The 18,603-nt window shown below is 31.4% G+C and overlaps 1 protein-coding gene across 1 annotated transcript in view; it reads left to right on the top strand.

Moving 5' to 3' along the window:
• Window positions 1-18,294, top strand: part of LOC145329552 (protein masquerade-like) — a 39,531-nt gene extending 21,237 nt beyond the window's left edge. The window contains exons 7-25 of the mRNA XM_080173824.1: window positions 3,688-3,778; window positions 4,001-4,075; window positions 4,610-4,748; window positions 5,105-5,177; window positions 5,731-5,820; window positions 6,530-6,625; window positions 8,064-8,175; window positions 8,832-9,004; window positions 9,189-9,317; window positions 9,907-10,041; window positions 10,497-10,716; window positions 12,772-12,903; window positions 13,353-13,506; window positions 14,436-14,527; window positions 14,889-14,962; window positions 15,270-15,379; window positions 15,777-15,870; window positions 16,250-16,404; window positions 16,807-18,294. Of these exons, the coding sequence (XP_080029950.1) occupies window positions 3,688-3,778; window positions 4,001-4,075; window positions 4,610-4,748; window positions 5,105-5,177; window positions 5,731-5,820; window positions 6,530-6,625; window positions 8,064-8,175; window positions 8,832-9,004; window positions 9,189-9,317; window positions 9,907-10,041; window positions 10,497-10,716; window positions 12,772-12,903; window positions 13,353-13,506; window positions 14,436-14,527; window positions 14,889-14,962; window positions 15,270-15,379; window positions 15,777-15,870; window positions 16,250-16,404; window positions 16,807-16,974 (2,312 nt within the window). The 3' untranslated portion in view covers window positions 16,975-18,294. The remainder of the gene's footprint in view (window positions 1-3,687; window positions 3,779-4,000; window positions 4,076-4,609; window positions 4,749-5,104; window positions 5,178-5,730; window positions 5,821-6,529; window positions 6,626-8,063; window positions 8,176-8,831; window positions 9,005-9,188; window positions 9,318-9,906; window positions 10,042-10,496; window positions 10,717-12,771; window positions 12,904-13,352; window positions 13,507-14,435; window positions 14,528-14,888; window positions 14,963-15,269; window positions 15,380-15,776; window positions 15,871-16,249; window positions 16,405-16,806) is intronic.
• Window positions 18,295-18,603: the final 309 nt, after the last annotated feature.

The raw sequence follows: 18,603 nt of genomic DNA, 5'->3' as shown, positions 1-18,603 counted from the left end.
ATAAAGATTTGCCATTATTTTACATAAAAAAACAAAATTTTAAAGATGATTAAGAGATTAAACTTATTGCATATTTTAAGTATAATAGTCCAATCACTTTTCAACATTATCATATAGTTTTAAAAATATTTTGGTTTTATTAGTTTAAAATTTTACTTTCAAATTATGAAAAATTAGAATCCATTTAAATCTGGGTATATCAATAAGAATTCAAGATAATTATTTTTGAAATTGTGATATTAACAAAGGGTTCAATGGAATATAATTTTTTTATGGATAATTCTTTTAGATGGTCATTTTTTTTATAATTTTCTTCGTAGTATTTCAGATTATAACAAAATTTATAAATTTACTTTTTAGCAAAAATTTAACCATTTTGTATGAAACCCTGCATAATAGTTAAGGGTAAGATTATGCAATGTTACAAGAAAAAAACATACAACATTCTGATTACTATATGGTTATTTTATTTAACCAAAAGTAATTCTATAATTCGTGCAATTTAAAAAGAAAAAGAAATATTACCTACTCTTAGAAAATGTCTATCAATTTTACTCCAAAAAGAATATGAATAAAACTTTCAGAGTAGCAAACTCACATGATAAAATTGTCCTGTCATGCAAGTAGTAAGGTTTTTTGTTTATCCATAAAGATCTCGCCAAACACTAAGCCGATAGATTTCTCTAGGATTTCTTCCTTAAGTCTAGAGTTGGTTTCAGTTTTTTTTCTACCCCCATTGAATAAAGAGCCAGTAGATGCTATTGGTGTATTGGTTATTATTATGCTTTTATCAACATTTATTATTTTGAACCAAAAAAGCAAGCCAAAAATCACTCCTTTAGATTAAATTATTGGCTACGCCCCTAGCAGCCAGGAACATTGTATTCGAAGGGGTAGAGAGGTGCTAAGAAAATAGCCTAAAGCCACCCCAAGACTTATATCTGTAAAAAAAGCCTAAAACCACCATAGGGAATAGAGAACTCAATCGTTTCAGTAGTTAGCGAGATCCTTCGCTACAGACGAAAAAAGGCTTACTATTTTAAACAATAGAATAGTTTTGTTCATGCACTTACTGGAGCCTCCCTGTTTTAAATTTAGAGGGGGGGTGTTTGTTTATAATTGGTACCTTGCATATTAAAGACTATTGGCTAAGACATAGTAATTCAATACACATAAGAGAAACTTAAATACCTAACAGTTAAAATAGAAAATAATATAAGCAATATTTTGACCTACACATCAAAGAATGCTGTTCAATAATTTCTTCCTTTCTAAAAGGTTTGATGTATGCTTGATAATAAATGTGTTTTGTTAGGACAAAGTAGGCCCATTCTAGATTCTTATCAATACACTTTACAAAAATGATACAATTCCTAGTGAATTCTTTAGATGATATATATGCTATTAATGAATATCGAGGTAGCAAAATAATTACTTTGTCAATAAGATTATCATAATCTCTAGGAAAGTAAGTATCAAGGCCTATTTTGTCTTAAATGACTCGAACGATTGGGTTGTATTTTTTAAAGAAAGCTTTAATTGATAAAAGGTTTATTTTAAGTTTTTTTTGGAGGCTTGAGCAGTCTCTCTCTCTTTAGGGCTAGGGCAATGTCTCATTTACTAGCTTAAAACCTGGTAAATTTCTAACAAATATAAATTGTATAAATTTGAAAAGGGGGGTTGTGGCATCCCCATTTAAGTATTCAGCCCCGAGCTTTTTTCCACTTCATCTCTTTTAACAAGAGTCCAATCATTAAGAATATATATTTAAAAAAATATACCTAGTTAACTAAGATATTCTCCAAAATAAAACTTATCTAAATCTGTACATCACATTGCAACAACAACCAAAATAACACTTTGTTCATTTCTAAAAAACTCTGTATTTGTTCTGCAAGTTTATTTAAGAATTAGTCCTTAGAAAATATTGGTAGGCAGGTTTTTCAAATTCTGCCTGCATACACAGACAAACATTCAGAAAAATAAAGTATGATAGACATTGATTTAAGTTTGGGATCTTAAGAGATAAAACAATGAACGTTAAAAATGTAATTGGTGGAAAACTTTGTACACTACTTGTTTGTACTATCCATTCACTTAAAGAAATATTCTTATAAATTTAAAGCCAATTGAGAGAACTTGCTTAAAAACTTTGGAGACAACAATAAATTATAGCCAAAGTCCCCAATATATCATGCACTAGGAGCAATTTTGTATGGTAAACTATTTTAATTTTTCATTTTTTTCATTGAAATAAGAACATGTTAACCATTTTAGTTTTTTTTTCATCAGAATGTTTGTACCCAACGTGTGCCACTTTTCTTAAATAGAACCACTTGACCCATTTTTAAAATCAACAAGAAAAATTCACGTTTTGTTTGGTCATTAATGAAAACAATTTTATTCTTAAAAGTATTTTTTCATTTTATGAAAAATTATTGAAGCCTTTTTGATCTTCGTCCCTTTTGAAAGAAAGAGTTCAAGAAGGCGATTCCTGTGACGTCATATACATTTCGGAAAAGAAAAAGGGAAAGGGGGAAGAAAATCTCTTCAAAAGAGATGAGAGAAAAGGGAATCGTCTTTCTCAAAAGTGACACAAAAGTTATGTAGTTTAGTCTTTCTCAGAGTTCAATACCCCCCCCCCCCTTTGTTTTTACTAAAATAGATAAGAATTACAATTGACGTAGATAAAGGTTCCTTATATCAAAGGAGAATCTTAGTTGTATAGATTACATTTTTACTTTTGTACTTTAGTACATGAGTATAGATTTCGTATATTTTATTTGCAAAAATTCTAGTATTTTGTTTGATAAAGCTTGCAAATATTTACTATAAACATTCCTTTTTTTGCTACGATGAAATGGTGGAGTTTTATGAAATAAAAAAATCATTAATCAAGTCAGCAATTACATTTTTATTATTATTAGACAATTAACTCTTTAGTTGCATGATCTTTATATGTAAGTTTCAAATTTTCCTATCTCTTATTCCCCTATAGTACATAATTTTTGCACTGATTTTTTTGCTTTTTTAAAATATATTTTTTTCGTTGATTTTTTAGACCTGTAATACTATCCATTTTCATTTTCAGGAAAATCTATCTCCGCCATTGCATTGCAATGGGTAAAATAAAGCACACATTTTTTGCAGCATGTTTGTCTATTTGTTTGAAATTATTTTACATTAAATACATAACACGCATGTAAATAGAAATTCTATATGTACTATTTTTAAAAACATATAAATCCGCAAACAAAAAAGATACTTAAAATACTTTTGAAAAACTTAAAATTCATTACAATGTACTTACTATTAAATAGTAAATTCATGTTTGCGACCATTTCATTTATAATCATATTCTACAAAAGTCACAAAGATTAGGCGTTTAGCTGTTGTAATAGTTTGAGATTCTAATAATTTGTATAATGTGTTGCATTTACGAAAGTGTTGAGTTATACTATTGCTAGATACGCGCCCCTAGCATCTAGGGGATGGGAGTCGAAAAAATAGCTTAATAGCTTACCTAAAAAGCACAATCATCATCTATTTTCAAATAAAATAAACTTCAGACAAATAAAAACCTCACTTCTTTATATTATAGATATGTATAGCTTATTAAGTTAAGATCTGAAAAAAATAATTGGGGAACCGTTTTCTTAGATTTAATTTAATTTTCTTTATTTTTAGAAACGTGTCCTGGCGTTTGTGTGGCTGACAGAATATCCTGTTTCTGCGAGGCAATTCTAGACGTTCAGGGACTCTGCTCGGAAGATCTTAGGTAATATTTATATTTAATTTTATATATTCCCCTGCAGGGAGCCTAACCCTAGAGTTAACATGTCACACATGTCAGATTTTTCATTTTAGGGAAGCTTTACATAGATCCCAGGATGGTTTTCGGCTACTTTGTTTGAAGATTTAAGTCTTGGGATGGACTTGGGCTAATTTATAGGCTATGTTCCAGGCGAACAGTGATTAAAATTAAAACAAATATTTTTAGATGCTGTGTAGCAAAGAAGATTTTCTCTGAGGATGAGGAGCCAGAGGAACTTGTTATTCCTAAAGAGGATCCCAGGTATTTACATTTACTCAATATCTCCAGAGGAACTTGTTATTCCTAAAGAAGATCCCAGGTATTTACATTTACTCAATATCTCCAGAGGAACTTGTTATTCCTAAAGAGACATTAGGTAGAGACATTTACACAATATCTCATAAGAGGAACCCAGGTATTTATATCTAGCCAGAAATTTTGAAATGTTCTTTCTTAATTCTTGATATTAAATTGTTATTAAAACCTTGATTCTGGCAAACAATCCTAAGTAAGATATTTTCAATTCCATTTCCCAAACTAGTTTTACCCCAAGTTAACACAAAAATTTTATTTAAATTTCCTGATATTTACAGATGAGTTTGATAGCTGCTCATAATTCTGGTTGGATAGACAATCAGTTATCTATATATTAATCTTTGATCTCTCAATTTTTATCTTCAGAAATATATAATTAATGGATAATAATAATGGGTGAACAAACTGACATAGCATCCAAAAATGACGACAAATTTTCCCTTGTCAATATATCCATGTATACGATATCCATTTGTTCAGATGTAACGGAGGAAAAAAGAAAAATAAGAAGAAAAGAAAGAAGACTGAGGAAAAGATTGAGGAGATTGAGAATAATGAAATTGATAAAATAGACACTGAGACTGAGATTATGGAGACTGCTGATACATCTACAAATCAGGTACAAATCTACATAAATTTACTGATGATACATATACGGTTGACATAAATAAAGATAGAAAGACAGGGAGATAGGTAGATACACTAAAATTCGGGCCATGTTTTGAATTTTGAGATAGGGTTAAGAGAATTTTTTTGATGTATTTTTTTTTATAAGCAAAGCTAATCTATAAGTGACCAATCAAGTGAATAAAAAATGAAAAGTTTCGTGATTTTTAAATTTAATTTCAATTCTATCTCTCTTCTTCTCTACCTTTTTTTTATCTGTCTATCTTTTATTATTTACATCAGCTTCACTACTATTATAACTTTGTAAGTAATCCTTCTTGTTATAACAACATATTCTTTTTTGTAAAGGTTGTTAATAATGAAATAAGCGACGAAGTAACTGAGGACTCATCTGAGAAGAAGGAAGATCAAGACGACAAGGGTGAGAATAATAATTTCAAACAATAATAAATACAATTTTTCAATATGAATAATAATTGCGCGTTTTACACATATTGCCTGTTGTGCAATTATATCCTCCCCCCTCCCCTTGATTCCTAGCTCTGTATAGCTACCCAGTACCCAAAAAAACTAACATAGCCTCTCCTAAATGGATAAACAAACAAATGAAAAACTATCCAACTTTTTAAAAAAATTTATTTATAAAAACGGGAGTTTGGTTTTTCAGTGTTTAACAAGTTTCTTTACCCTCATCATATCCGAAACTTTTTTCAAAGCTTGGTCAATGGTAATCTTTCAAAACTACCTTTTATCGTGCAGTAGCACTTCAATAACCTAGTCTCCAATAAAAACATGATTTACATCAATTATTTATTATAACAGAGGTGGGTATTTAAATAGACAAGTATTGTCAAACCGGAAGTCAGATCACCATATTCGATCTATAAATTTCAAAATCAGTGTTTTAGAATCATAGATGGGTTATTAGCGTAATATTTTATCTTTTTTATGAATTATTTGAGGCCCCCATTTAGAAGGCGAGGCAGTGAATGAAAAATCTGATAATAATCCTGAGCCTATAGAAATACCCCCAGAAAAACGTTGTCGTGGAACTTGCGTTACAGGTATTGTATATATTTCATTCCCATCCAAATCTTATTATTCTACTCCTGTAGAAGATAAACAAATTGTATATTCAATCCATTTAACATAATGTGAAATGATAACACTATCTTTAACTTTGGATCATGAGATCTTTTCATTTAATTCGAGACGAATAAGGAAACTAAAAAAATCGACATTAAAAACAAAAAATCCACGACAGAAGTTGGAGATAGGGATTAAGTTGATACTTTTAATGTCACAGGCATGAACTGTATTTTTCTTCTATATATCCTATTATATAAAGTGGTAAGCTTTTTTGTCTATAGCGAAGGATCTTGCTATAAGGTTCTCCTTTACAGTGAGGCTTCTTATATGTCCTTAGAGGGTTATAGGCTATTTTGTTTTTATAAAAAAAGTCTGGGTATGATGGTTTTGGGCTATATTTTAAATCTTCCATATGCCTTCTAATATAGAACCTCCAGATGCTAGGGTCACAGCCGCTAGTATGGATTATAAAAGAGTAGAATCACAAAAATATACTTACATTATGATTAGGATATAATAAGATTTTATGTTCGTTAATACATGGATGGAATTTCCAAAATTCTCTACTAATCCTACTAATACGCGAATGGAAACAAATTATTTTAAACTCAAGCTTGTCTTCTCAAAGCATTATATTATATAGTGTTTAAGAAATCTAATTTACTTATAAAATTTATATTTCAGGATTCTTTTCTTTGCTTTGTGATGAGATAGACAGAGAAGCTATCTGTGGAAAACGTGGTAGATGTTGTATTACTAGGGGTCCTAGACCTAGACCAGGTAGATAGATAGATAGTGAAGCTATCTGTGGAAAACGTGGTAGATGTTGTATTACTAGGGGTCCTAGACCTAGACCAGGTAGATAGATAGATAGTGAAGCTATCTGTGGAAAACGTGGTAGATGTTGTATTACTAGGGATCCTAGACCTAGACCAGGTAGATAGATAGATAGTGAAGCTATCTGTGGAAAACGTGGTAGATGTTGTATTACTAGGGGTCCTAGACCTAAATCAGGTAGATAGATAGATAGTGAAGCTATCTGTGGAAAACGTGGTAGATGTTGTATTACTAGGGGTCCTAGACCTAGACCAGGTAGATAGATAGATAGTGAAGCTATCTGTGGAAAACGTGGTAGATGTTGTATTACTAGGGATCCTAGACCTAGACCAGGTAGATAGATAGATAGTGAAGCTATCTGTGGAAAACGTGGTAGATGTTGTATTACTAGGGGTCCTAGACCTAAATCAGGTAGATAGATAGATAGTGAAGCTATCTGTGGAAAACGTGGTAGATGTTGTATTACTAGGGGTCCTAGACCTAGACCAGGTAGATAGATAGATAGTGAAGCTATCTGTGGAAAACGTGGTAGATGTTGTATTACTAGGGATCCTAGACCTAGACCAGGTAGATAGATAGATAGTGAAGCTATCTGTGGAAAACGTGGTAGATGTTGTATTACTAGGGGTCCTAGACCTAAATCAGGTAGATAGATAGATAGTGAAGCTATCTGTGGAAAACGTGGTAGATGTTGTATTACTAGGGGTCCTAGACCTAAATCAGGTAGATAGATAGATAGTGAAGCTATCTGTGGAAAACGTGGTAGATGTTGTATTACTAGGGGTCCTAGACCTAGACCAGGTAGATAGATAGATAGTGAAGCTATCTGTGGAAAACGTGGTAGATGTTGTATTACTAGGGATCCTAGACCTAGACCAGGTAGATAGATAGATAGTGAAGCTATCTGTGGAAAACGTGGTAGATGTTGTATTACTAGGGGTCCTAGACCTAAATCAGGTAGATAGATAGATAGTGAAGCTATCTGTGGAAAACGTGGTAGATGTTGTATTACTAGGGGTCCTAGACCTAGACCAGGTAGATAGATAGATAGTGAAGCTATCTGTGGAAAACGTGGTAGATGTTGTATTACTAGGGATCCTAGACCTAAATCAGGTAGATAGATAGATAATTAGATAGATTACAGTATCTAAAGAGACAGTAAATTATGTTCAGAGGCGCGCTAAATGGGACCTATGTGCGACCTTAGACTAAAGATGCCGCGAAGAGTTATTTACATTTAGATTCTAAAAGTTACTGACCAAATTAAAATTTAAAAAGAAATCTGAAAACAAGATTAACATTATAAAAAAAGATCTTTTTAAGATAAAACTTTTTCATTAGAAACGCTCAGATTTTAATAAATACATATTATTTTTCATAGTTCCATCTCGGCCCCGACCTAGACCAACACGGCCTCCCCCACCCAGAGTTATCAAATGTCCTGGTGTGTGTATACCTAATGTTATGCTCAACCTTTGCTCTGATCCTTCAAGGTAAATATTTAAACAATAAATATAATAGATCTAGGTCCCTACTCAGTAAATTAAACTAACAAGAACTTAATAATTTAGCTAAAAATAGCTGAATTTCTAAGGATAAAGATAGCTTTTAAGAAATTATATTGTCTTATATTTCTTCGATAATATGATTAGAATGAATTATATGTTAACTACCCGGACTTTTTATAAAAATAAAATAGCCCAAAACCATTATGAGACCTATAAGTAGCTTCACTGTAAAGGAGGACCATATCGGTTCAGCGGTTAGCAAGATCCTTCGCTACAGACAAAAAAAATACTTCTTTATATATTAGGATAAACATAAACAAAAATATATTCTTTTTAAGTTAAACGAATTATTGTAAATAACAAACACCAATCTAGAGTTTTAAATCTATTTAAAACCTACTAGAATTCTTATTTTAGATATTTGGTTCTTTAACTTAAACTTATGTATTGAACACTTAACTGCTCTCCCATAATGTTTAAATAAAAAAAAATATTTAATCCTCTCCTGGGTACTATCACTGTGAAGCTCTTTCAACATTTTTTTTACGTATTCTAATTTTCCTTTAAAAGTTTGTTCATTTTCCAGATGCAAATTGGAAGAAATCAAATTTACTTCAATTAAAAAGTTGAAATTTTTTCAGAATCGTGCCAGGAACAAATTCCTGTTCCTCTGACCAATTTTGTTGCGACCATGGCAAGCAAACCCTAGACCGCGCTGAGCCCGAGGTTCGCCCGCCGCCACGCACCCCAAGACCTCCCCCACAAAGGCCGCCTCCACCGAAACAAGCCCCGCCCCCTGCCAGCCGTCCCTCAGGTAAGAGAAGAAAAAAAAATCATTCTCATTAATGGCGATATGACACAAAACGTCAAAAAGATATATAAAAGATACGTAAAATTCTTTGTGGTAAATAAGTTTACAAATATTGTCAAAATGTTAATAATGAAATGAACGAAACTTTTGTTATTCATTTTATTTTAAATCTTATATATAATTTAAGGTCCTGACCTAACCCAGCTGATGTTAACCATGGCGCCAGCACTTATTGGAGCTGCCAGCGGCTCCCAGTCAACCGCCCAAACTGTGACTAGCCTCTTGCCTTTGGTGGCCAGTATGTTCAGCAGTGGAGGTAATCATTTTATGATTAATTTGACAAAGGCCATATTGTCTGTTGTGACGTCATAAATTTCGGGATAGGAGAAGGGAAGGGGGGAAGAAAATCTCTTCAAAGAAGATGGGAGAAATGGGGTTCTCCTTTCCCAAAATTTATTACGTCACAACAGGACAATATGGGCTTTGTCATTAATTCAAATTAAAGCAAAGTTTGAATTAATCTTTCCAATACCTAAGACTTTGTCTCACTTTTCATCATGCTTTCGTGTACATGAATCAAATAAAGTGTATGATTAATGGACAAACATAGATAACGAAAGTAATGCTTTTACGACATTTAACTGTGTGTCCTAATTATGCATGTTTTGTTGTTTACAAGCGAATCCATTATTGACGCACAAAATGTTATAGTAATTTCAATCCTATTATGATTTTATATAAAGTAGTAAGCTTTTATAAGTCTATAGCGAAGGATCTCGCAAACCACTCAACCGATATAGTTCTCCTTTATAGTGAAGCATCTTACAGGTCTCGAGGCATCTAGTTAATACACAGTCTCTATCGACTAGACAATGATGGAAACTTTGATTTAATAATAATTTTAGGAAGCGGCGGTAGTACACCAAGCAGAAACCCAGTGAGACGGCTACCTCCGCCCCCAACACATCCACCAACAACCACAACAACTCAATCAACAACAACAACTACAGAAGTACCAGATGATAGGCCGGAGTGTCCAGGTAGATACATACATAGATAGGTAGATATACAATAGATTGATAGATAAGAATGGAAAGATAGCTTAGAATCATTAGATAGATTGTATATTGATAGAGAGATAGATAAGGATGGAAAGATAGCTTAGAATAATTAGATAGATAGTATATTGATAGAGAGATAGATAAGAATAAATAGATATTGAATGGATAGATATCTAAAAAGAAAAGGATAAATAGATAAATAATTATGGATAGTTAGATTATTTGGTTTTAGGGGAGTTATGAATTGACCCATAGCAGGTTTTAGACCATTTTTTAGTGGGACTTGTCAAACCCCAAAACAAAATAAACAAATTATCTCCTCTCACAAAAATTCGGAATGTTAATTAGAACAAAAATCAAAGCTTAGTCATTAAAGTCACTATTTTTGAAAAAGTGAGTATTTAAGAAACAAAATATTTAATCTACTTTTTCAGGAACCTGTATCATCCCCTATCTATCCATCACATGTTTTGGCAACGCTGAAACAACAGAAATGTTCAAATGCAAGAAAAAGAACACAATTTGTTGCTCACCCAAGTCTGCGGTGAAAGAGGAAGAGGAGAAATTACAGCGGGCAAACTTCCCTCCGTTGCGGCCAAATGGTCCTCCAGGAACGCCCCAACTGCTCCTGCCAGTCAGAAGAAACATTTCCAGGTATGAAAATTAAGATTTTTAAGATTTAAATTTAAATTAAAATTCTTTATTAATCCAGATTTGTAAGACAACTAATCTATAATAGTACTAGGGGCTATACCCCTAGTATCTAGGGGCTCTGTATTTGAGGGGCAGAGAGCGGCTTATAAATAGCTTAACACCATCTGAAAATAAATAGCCTAAAACTACCACATGACCTATGTGAAGCTTACCTAAAATAAGGAATCCAATCGGTTAAGTAGTTATTAGAATCTTAAGTTCCAGACAAAAAACTTCACTACTTTATGTAATGACTAGAGATGTGCAAAAGTTTGTCCGGCTTTTTATAATGGAAATATCAATGTGGTCATAACTATCTGCTTAGGCTTAGGCATAGTCATACGTCATTCAACAGGCCCGTACACACAATTATGATACAATAATATATCCTAAAGGATTTTTCATTGCATTACATTTACTGATTATCCCATAATATATTTTTACAGTTTAATGTTTCTTTCCACTGAAATATGAAAATAAGATTGTAGGTTTGATTTATCCTTATTTTATCCTTTCATGTCATAGGCACGGCCCAACAAAATAGGGAAAATTCTATGCTTTTATGTTTTATTCCGTGGACAAATGTTTTTATTTAGCATAAGATTAGACCAATTTTATCCAGCAAATACTAATATGATTCGGTGCCATACTGGAAATAGTTTTTACGCGTCGACAGTCTCAAAATCAAACAGATTTGTTATTCACAATATAAAATAAATTCTTTACATATTAAGAATTTTGGGCTCACATGAAGGAGACTAGCACCGGGGCTAGTTTCCTTCATTCTACACCATTTGGGGCTAGGGTTCTTCATCCTTAAGATTTACAAGATTTCTAATAGTGGGAGGGATTTTAGGTGTAAAAGGTTTAAATGAATTGCAATTGAATGTGTTAAAAAGAGGGAGGAGCAATTGATAGATTATTAAAAAGAGGCGTAATACATAATACAATAAAGAAGTATCAAAGCCAAAGCATTAAATGCCTTTTACAATTTTCATATATCTATTCAATTTCCATTGTAATTATAATATAATTATTGATTGATATACGATTTTATTTTATTTAATCAATAAACGAATATTTAATATGTTCATTATTTTATTTATTTATATTAGATTTATTTTATTTAGTCAATAAACTAATATTTAATATGTTCATTATTTTATTTATTCATATTTGATTTTCGGGGCTAGCTTTCTTCATTCTACGATTTCGGTGCTAGACTCCTTCATGTGAGCCGAATTTTGTTTTGTTTTTTAGCAATGTTAATAATGTTAACAATTCAATTATTCGGTAAAAAGAATTCTAAATATTTAAATAAAAAGAAATAGTGAACAAGTATAATATACAAAGAAACATTCTTTTAATGCCTGACTTATGGCTGTTTTAATAAATTCAATTAATTATATGAAGTGGTGAGCTTTTTTGTTAACCACTTACCTGTATGATTTCTCACTCTCAGGGATTGTTTTAGGTTATTTTAATATTCATATCTTGGATTGGATTTAGACTTATATTCTCCTCTTCTCACTCTCCCCTAAAAGCTAGGAGAGCAGCCGCTAGTATGGCATACAAAAACCTTTTTTCGTGGGTCCGACTTAATCCAATATAATTTTTATTAAATTAAGTAGGGCAAATATTCTTAAGATCTATTGTTTGAAAATTTATGAATTTCTTGCCTATTGGATTATTGTATGCATATAGGTCAATGGTAAAGGCCTTTGGCCCCTCCCGTCCAACAAAACTTGAACTAATCTTTTAATTTTTCATTTTCCTAACCGCGGAAAGCTGTTTATGTTTATATAAAACCTCTGGATTAGAATTGGTTCTTAGCTTTACTGAAAAATCATGTAACCTTTCGTATTTTAGACAGATTTCACAGATAATAAAATAAAAATTATAAAATTATTACCAATTTGAACTTGTTTTACAATCCTTAAAATTTTTTACTTTATATCAGCGGAAAGCTGTTTGACACCATGCGAAAATTAACTAATATCAATTTTGATATTTCAGAGACCAACCATACAGAAACCGTCCACCTCTAGCCTCACAAAACGAATTTGATCCTTACGCCGCTAATCAACGCTACCCCGACTATCCAGATTATCAGGATCCATACGTCATTCCACCAAACCCTGATTCAGGAACGGAGACAGATATATTTTAAAAAGCTTCGCTGTTTTTCTTAAAATTATTTTTAAAAAAAATGTGTTGCTTCGATCATTAGAAAGAAAGCATCCGTATTTATTTAAGGGTTTATTTTTCCTATTATTTTAATTGTAAACATATTTGCTAAATTTAAATAAGACTTTTCTAAGAGGAAACGACAAGCTGTATAAATTATTACAATTTTTGTCTGTCATGCAAAGACCCACCCCCCATTATTTTTAAATTGAAAAACCTTGGGTTACCCAGTACCCAATATAACCTAACCTCAAGTAATAAACATAGAAAAGAAAAAATACTTCCCTATTATTAACTTATTATTTTTTTTTGTGTTCAAAAAGGCACTTTGAAGGATGATTTTCTTATTGCAAAGCTCATGTAAAATACAAAATAACCCTGAAATTTATATCTTTATCCCTTGGTATAGGCGATTTAGTACCAGCTCCCGTGAAGCCCGTCCGCGAGCGGCCGCCGCTAACCTACCCTGTGACCAACAAATACGTCTGCGGAGTGAAGGGGACCTACAGGAAGGGTCGTGTTGTTGGTGGAGCTGATGGCGCCCCTGGAGAATGGTGCTGGCAGGTAATATCATTGATTAAAATTATGGAAGCTGTGAAACAAAGTGCCTGTTGATCCCTGATACTCCTCCCTGAAATAAATAGGAAAGAATGGGAAGGGTGGTTTATTTTAAACAAGAGGTGGGGTTATCAGAACTAAACAAGGTACTTTGTCACATAATTAAACTAGAGTTGGGCTCGATATAATTATCTCGCTATTGGCTAGGTTTATTCAATGTTTTATTTACTTTCTGAATTCTGACTATTAACCCTATTCTTCCATTATCTTCTCCCTGACGATTTCTTTCTTTAAACTATTTTAGGATCTTAATATTTTTATTTCAAATTATCGTCCTGAAAGGGTTAAAATGTTTAGTTAACTGTTAAATTTTAGTTCAATATCTGACCACATTACAAACGTATCGCTAGTATCAAATTATTTTAAAACTAAGTTTTCTTTTATTTACTATATGATAAATTTAAATTTTCTGTTTTATGGATAGAAATTTAATACTTCAATACAATTCAAATAGCAACATGAAATAAAAATAATGAATTTATTCTTCATACAGTAAAATAATGGGTCTTATCATTCTGGTCAATGAGAGTTTGTTACGGATTATTGGAGCACTATGAGTTTTAAACATTTATAGACATTTATTTCCTATATAGATCTGTCATGGATCTTGATGCAATAAAGTAGGCTGTTTTGTAAATGTTAAAAATTGGTAGATTTCATTAATCAAAAGTTCCCGCAAATATAAGTATTAAATAAACTGTTAAAAGAACATCAAAATTTAGTTTAAATTGATTTAATAGTTACAAATATGTAATTAAAAGAGAGAAAATAAGGGGTTAATAGAAGGAACAAGGTCATTGGTATTCAGGTATAAACTGTTGTTTTTAAATGATGAAAACTGATTCTATTCATATAAATACATTTTTCCCCAACAGGTGGCGTTGATCAATTCATTGAACCAGTATCTGTGTGGAGGAGCTTTGATTGGCACACAATGGGTTCTGACTGCAGCTCACTGTGTTACTAAGTAAGTTTATTTTTGTATTTAGAGGGGTAGTACAATGGATGGTGATTTCATCTAGCCCAAAATTCTCTTATCTAAAGTTTTGCATTGATTGATTATCCTGGTAAAACCCTTAACTCACTTAACCGAAAATTAAATCTTAAAGGATTAGACTATGGACGATAAATTTTGGGTTACACAGATGCTCTTTAAAGGCTTTTAAAAAATGAGGTCATACAATACAAATGACCAATACACAGACTAAATTACTAATGGTAGGCCAGTATGACGCCATTTTAATAAGCACTAGATAGACCATATAAAACAAGGGGCTTAAAGCAAAAGTTTATCTGCTTCAAACTATAAACTTTCTATTGTTTTTCAGCATTGTTAGAGCTGGGGATGCTATTTATGTCAGAGTTGGCGACCATGACCTTACACAAAAGTTCGGCTCTCCAGGTAAATAGATTTGCGGATCATTTTTAATCTTTAAGTTGAGATTGTCATCTTAAAAAATTATGGAAAGGTTTCGTGATATTTCAGTAAATATATTTTTTTAAAGTAAATAAATTACTTACTTGAACTGTTGTATACCAATATTGTGTGACCATTATTATGAGTAGAGCTTTTTTTTAAATATGCACTTTTTGTTTAAGATGACTTAAAACAACAGTTGTTGAATTTTTTTTCATTTAAGCTTTTCTTATTACGAACATTTCTTCTTTCCTCTATACTTGAACCTTTTAATAATTTTATATATTTTTAGGAGCCCAGACCTTAAGAGTGGCAACTACCTATATTCATCATAATCACAACAGCCAAACTTTGGATAATGATATTGCTTTGCTTAAACTTCATGGAGAGGCCGAATTAAAGGTTTGTTTTTATATTTACATCTTGCAGCATACTTTCTGTAGAGGTTAAATGGATGAGAAGCCCCAAAAAATGATCAATTATTGGAATATTTAGGAAGGAGTATGTCTGGTGTGTTTGCCTGCTAGAGGAACAAGCCAGGCTACTGGAAACTATAATTATATATATTTAGGAAGGAGTATGACTGGTGTGCTTGCCTACTAGAGGCACAAGCCAGGCTACTGTAAACTATAATTATATATATTTAAGAAGGAGTATGACTGGTGTGCTTGCCTACTAGAGGCACAAGCCAGGCTACTGTAAACTATAATTATATATATTTAAGAAGGAGTATGTCTGGTGTGCTTGCCTGCTAGAGGAACAAGCCAGGCTACTGGAAACTATAATTATATATATTTAGGAAGGAGTATGTCTGGTGTGCTTGCCTGCTAGAGGAACAAGCCAGGCTACTGGAAAGAAATGCACAGTCACTGGTTATGGATATATGGGAGAAAGTAAGATTTCTTAACCAAATTTAGTAATCATTAAACTGAAGGCTTTGAAACTTTCAATGATAATTGATTGTAGAAAAAAAAACACAATAAACTGTAACATAGTAAGAATATAGAAAATATAGAATATAAATTCAGACAAACATTTCTAAATGAAAATTCCCCACAACCCACTTCCTTCAATCACCCTTTTTACCCAATTTCCTTTAGTTACAGCACAAAACAAGTTCTGCGCCAACTTTAGGCTACTATAAATTTACGAATTCTTAGCAATTTCAAACGAAATTAACTTGCTGAATCACGGCCCCTGAAATGAATGAAATAATATGTAACATGATTAAAGTTTTTTAAATTTAAAAAAACTAACTATAATTATTTCTAGCTGGACCTATACCCCTGAGAATTAGAGAAGCGCGGGTACCAATTGTCAATGATAACGAGTGTGTGAGAAAGATCAACAGTGTCACTGAGAAAATATTCATCCTGCCAGCTTCCAGCTTCTGTGCTGGAGGAGAGAAGGGAGAGGACGCATGCCAGGTAGGAATTTGACATCATCAAAGTACTACCGACGAATAGACTGACCTTAAAAAAAGCACTTTTTGTTTCCAATTTCTAAAGTCTAGAAAAACTAAACTAATAAAGTGAAAAATTTTTTAATTAAAATAATATGTAAATGTCTTTACAAGGTATTTAATTATAAAAATTATTTTTGTTTCCAAATAAAGTAAATAGCATAAAGTAAATAACAAAACAGTTCTTCCCAAATAGATAATATATTGAAATAGAAATATTATAAAACTTAGATACAATTAACATTACAAAAAATATGCAGAAAAAAATAGATTTTGTCCAAATGGATTTTCTTTTTCCTAATTTATTGTAGTAAAATATATAAAAAATTAAGTTTTTTGAAACACAAATAAAATATTTCATTTTCAGGGCGATGGTGGCGGTCCATTGGTATGCGAAGACGCCGGCTATCACGAGCTCACCGGTCTTGTAAGCTGGGGTTTCGGCTGCGGCCGCAAAGATGTGCCAGGGGTTTATGTCAAGGTATCCTCATTCATCGGCTGGATCAACCAGATCATTTCTGTTAATAATTCTTAACAGAAAAATGATTTTAAGTTAGAAATTAAAAAAATACCCAAATATGTTATCCAAATAATATAAACAAAGAGGAAGCACTTGGCTTTTTACAAAAAAATGTGTTTGATGCCTTTAATGATAAGGCAAAATTGAAAATGTAACTGTGATTTCTAAACAGTGACAATTTAAAAAAAAGGGAAAAAACAATGATTGCATTAGCAACAACTATTTAAATCAAAACTGTTATATATATAAAAAATAAACTTACAATTACAATAATGTATGTTATCTTGTATAAAAAATAAAACAATCCCAGTTAGTGATAAATTTTTATTAAATACAAACCATATTATTACTGGATTTTTGTTTTCTTGTGAAGTTAATTTTGTTGAAATATGTGATATAATATAATGTGTTGTTACCATACTGTTATGAAAGCAATTATTCTTGTTATAATGAATCATGATTATATATAAATTTTTCAAAAATACAACATTTTTTTGGTAGATTTTTAAATATAAGTCATATTTAATAAATCCAAAATCAGTTTTTTTCTTCATTTGTTGAGTTTTAGTATATACTACTCTGAATTCACATATGCCAAACTAGTATAAATTATATTTTTATACCCTAAAACCTTTTAGAAAAAGGTTTTTTCTATGGGTTGTTAAATTCTTTAATATTTCGGCATTGGTAGGTTTTCAAAAGAACTCTTTTTATTTTATATTTAGTTCTTTCTTTTTAAAGCATTTCTTTATTCTTACTTTATTTACTCACTTTCCCATTAAAACTTTTAATTTCTTATACTATAAACTCTATAAAATAAAGCTATGTTTACCATGAAAATACCTACCACTAAACATGAATTTTAAAAAAAGTTTCAAAAAATACATATCTATAAAACTTCTCTATTCTGTAAAATCTGATAAATTGCCGTAACTTACCGTTTTATTATTTAGAAAGAAGATACTAATTAAATATCAAATTAATTCATTAATATTTTTTTGCGAAATTTTAATTTTTGAAATTTTAAAATAAAGGAAGATTTACGGTAATTGAAGGTGTTAGGACAAATATTCTGAAATATAAAAATAATATTAAAAAGATTATGAAAATACTTGTACCCAATTTTATTTTGAAATTTTAGTTTATTCTCCAAAACTTTTTAAATGTATGATTAAGTTCCTTTATGTTCTGCCTATTTTTTTTTGTAGAGTAATTGTCTTTGTGCCTAGATTGTACTTATTTTTGTACAAGTCTTCCAATCAGTTGTTATTCATTGTTTTTACTATTATCCAAATTTTAAAATTGTTTTCAAATAATAAATAATCGAAAACTTAATTTGCAATGTTTTTTTATTTATCTGGGGTCGGTAGCAACCCCTACTATCGCTCGGCTTCTCTAGATGGCTGAATTAAAAACTGAGGATATCTTAGGCAATGGCCAATGGGGTTAACTTCATTATCGAAAGGTTGATTCTTTCTCAAAGCCACTCAACTTCCTTGAACATCGGACACTTTTTTGCGACTTCAGGCTAGTCAAAGCTGCAAAATTAAGTCATCCGTAGCAGCTAAAAATGTGTTTGGCAGAGGCAGAGGTCGTGAATTTAATTAATTCCATTCGAAATTGCTAAAAAATTGAAAATTAAAT

The sequence above is a fragment of the Acartia tonsa genome, chromosome 10 (assembly GCF_053477335.1).
Source record: "Acartia tonsa isolate MP-2025a chromosome 10, ASM5347733v1, whole genome shotgun sequence".
In the NCBI taxonomy this organism is placed as follows: domain Eukaryota; kingdom Metazoa; phylum Arthropoda; class Copepoda; order Calanoida; family Acartiidae; genus Acartia; species Acartia tonsa.
The sequence above is the reverse complement of the archived record's forward strand: the minus strand, read 5'-3'. Positions and strand labels throughout refer to the sequence as shown.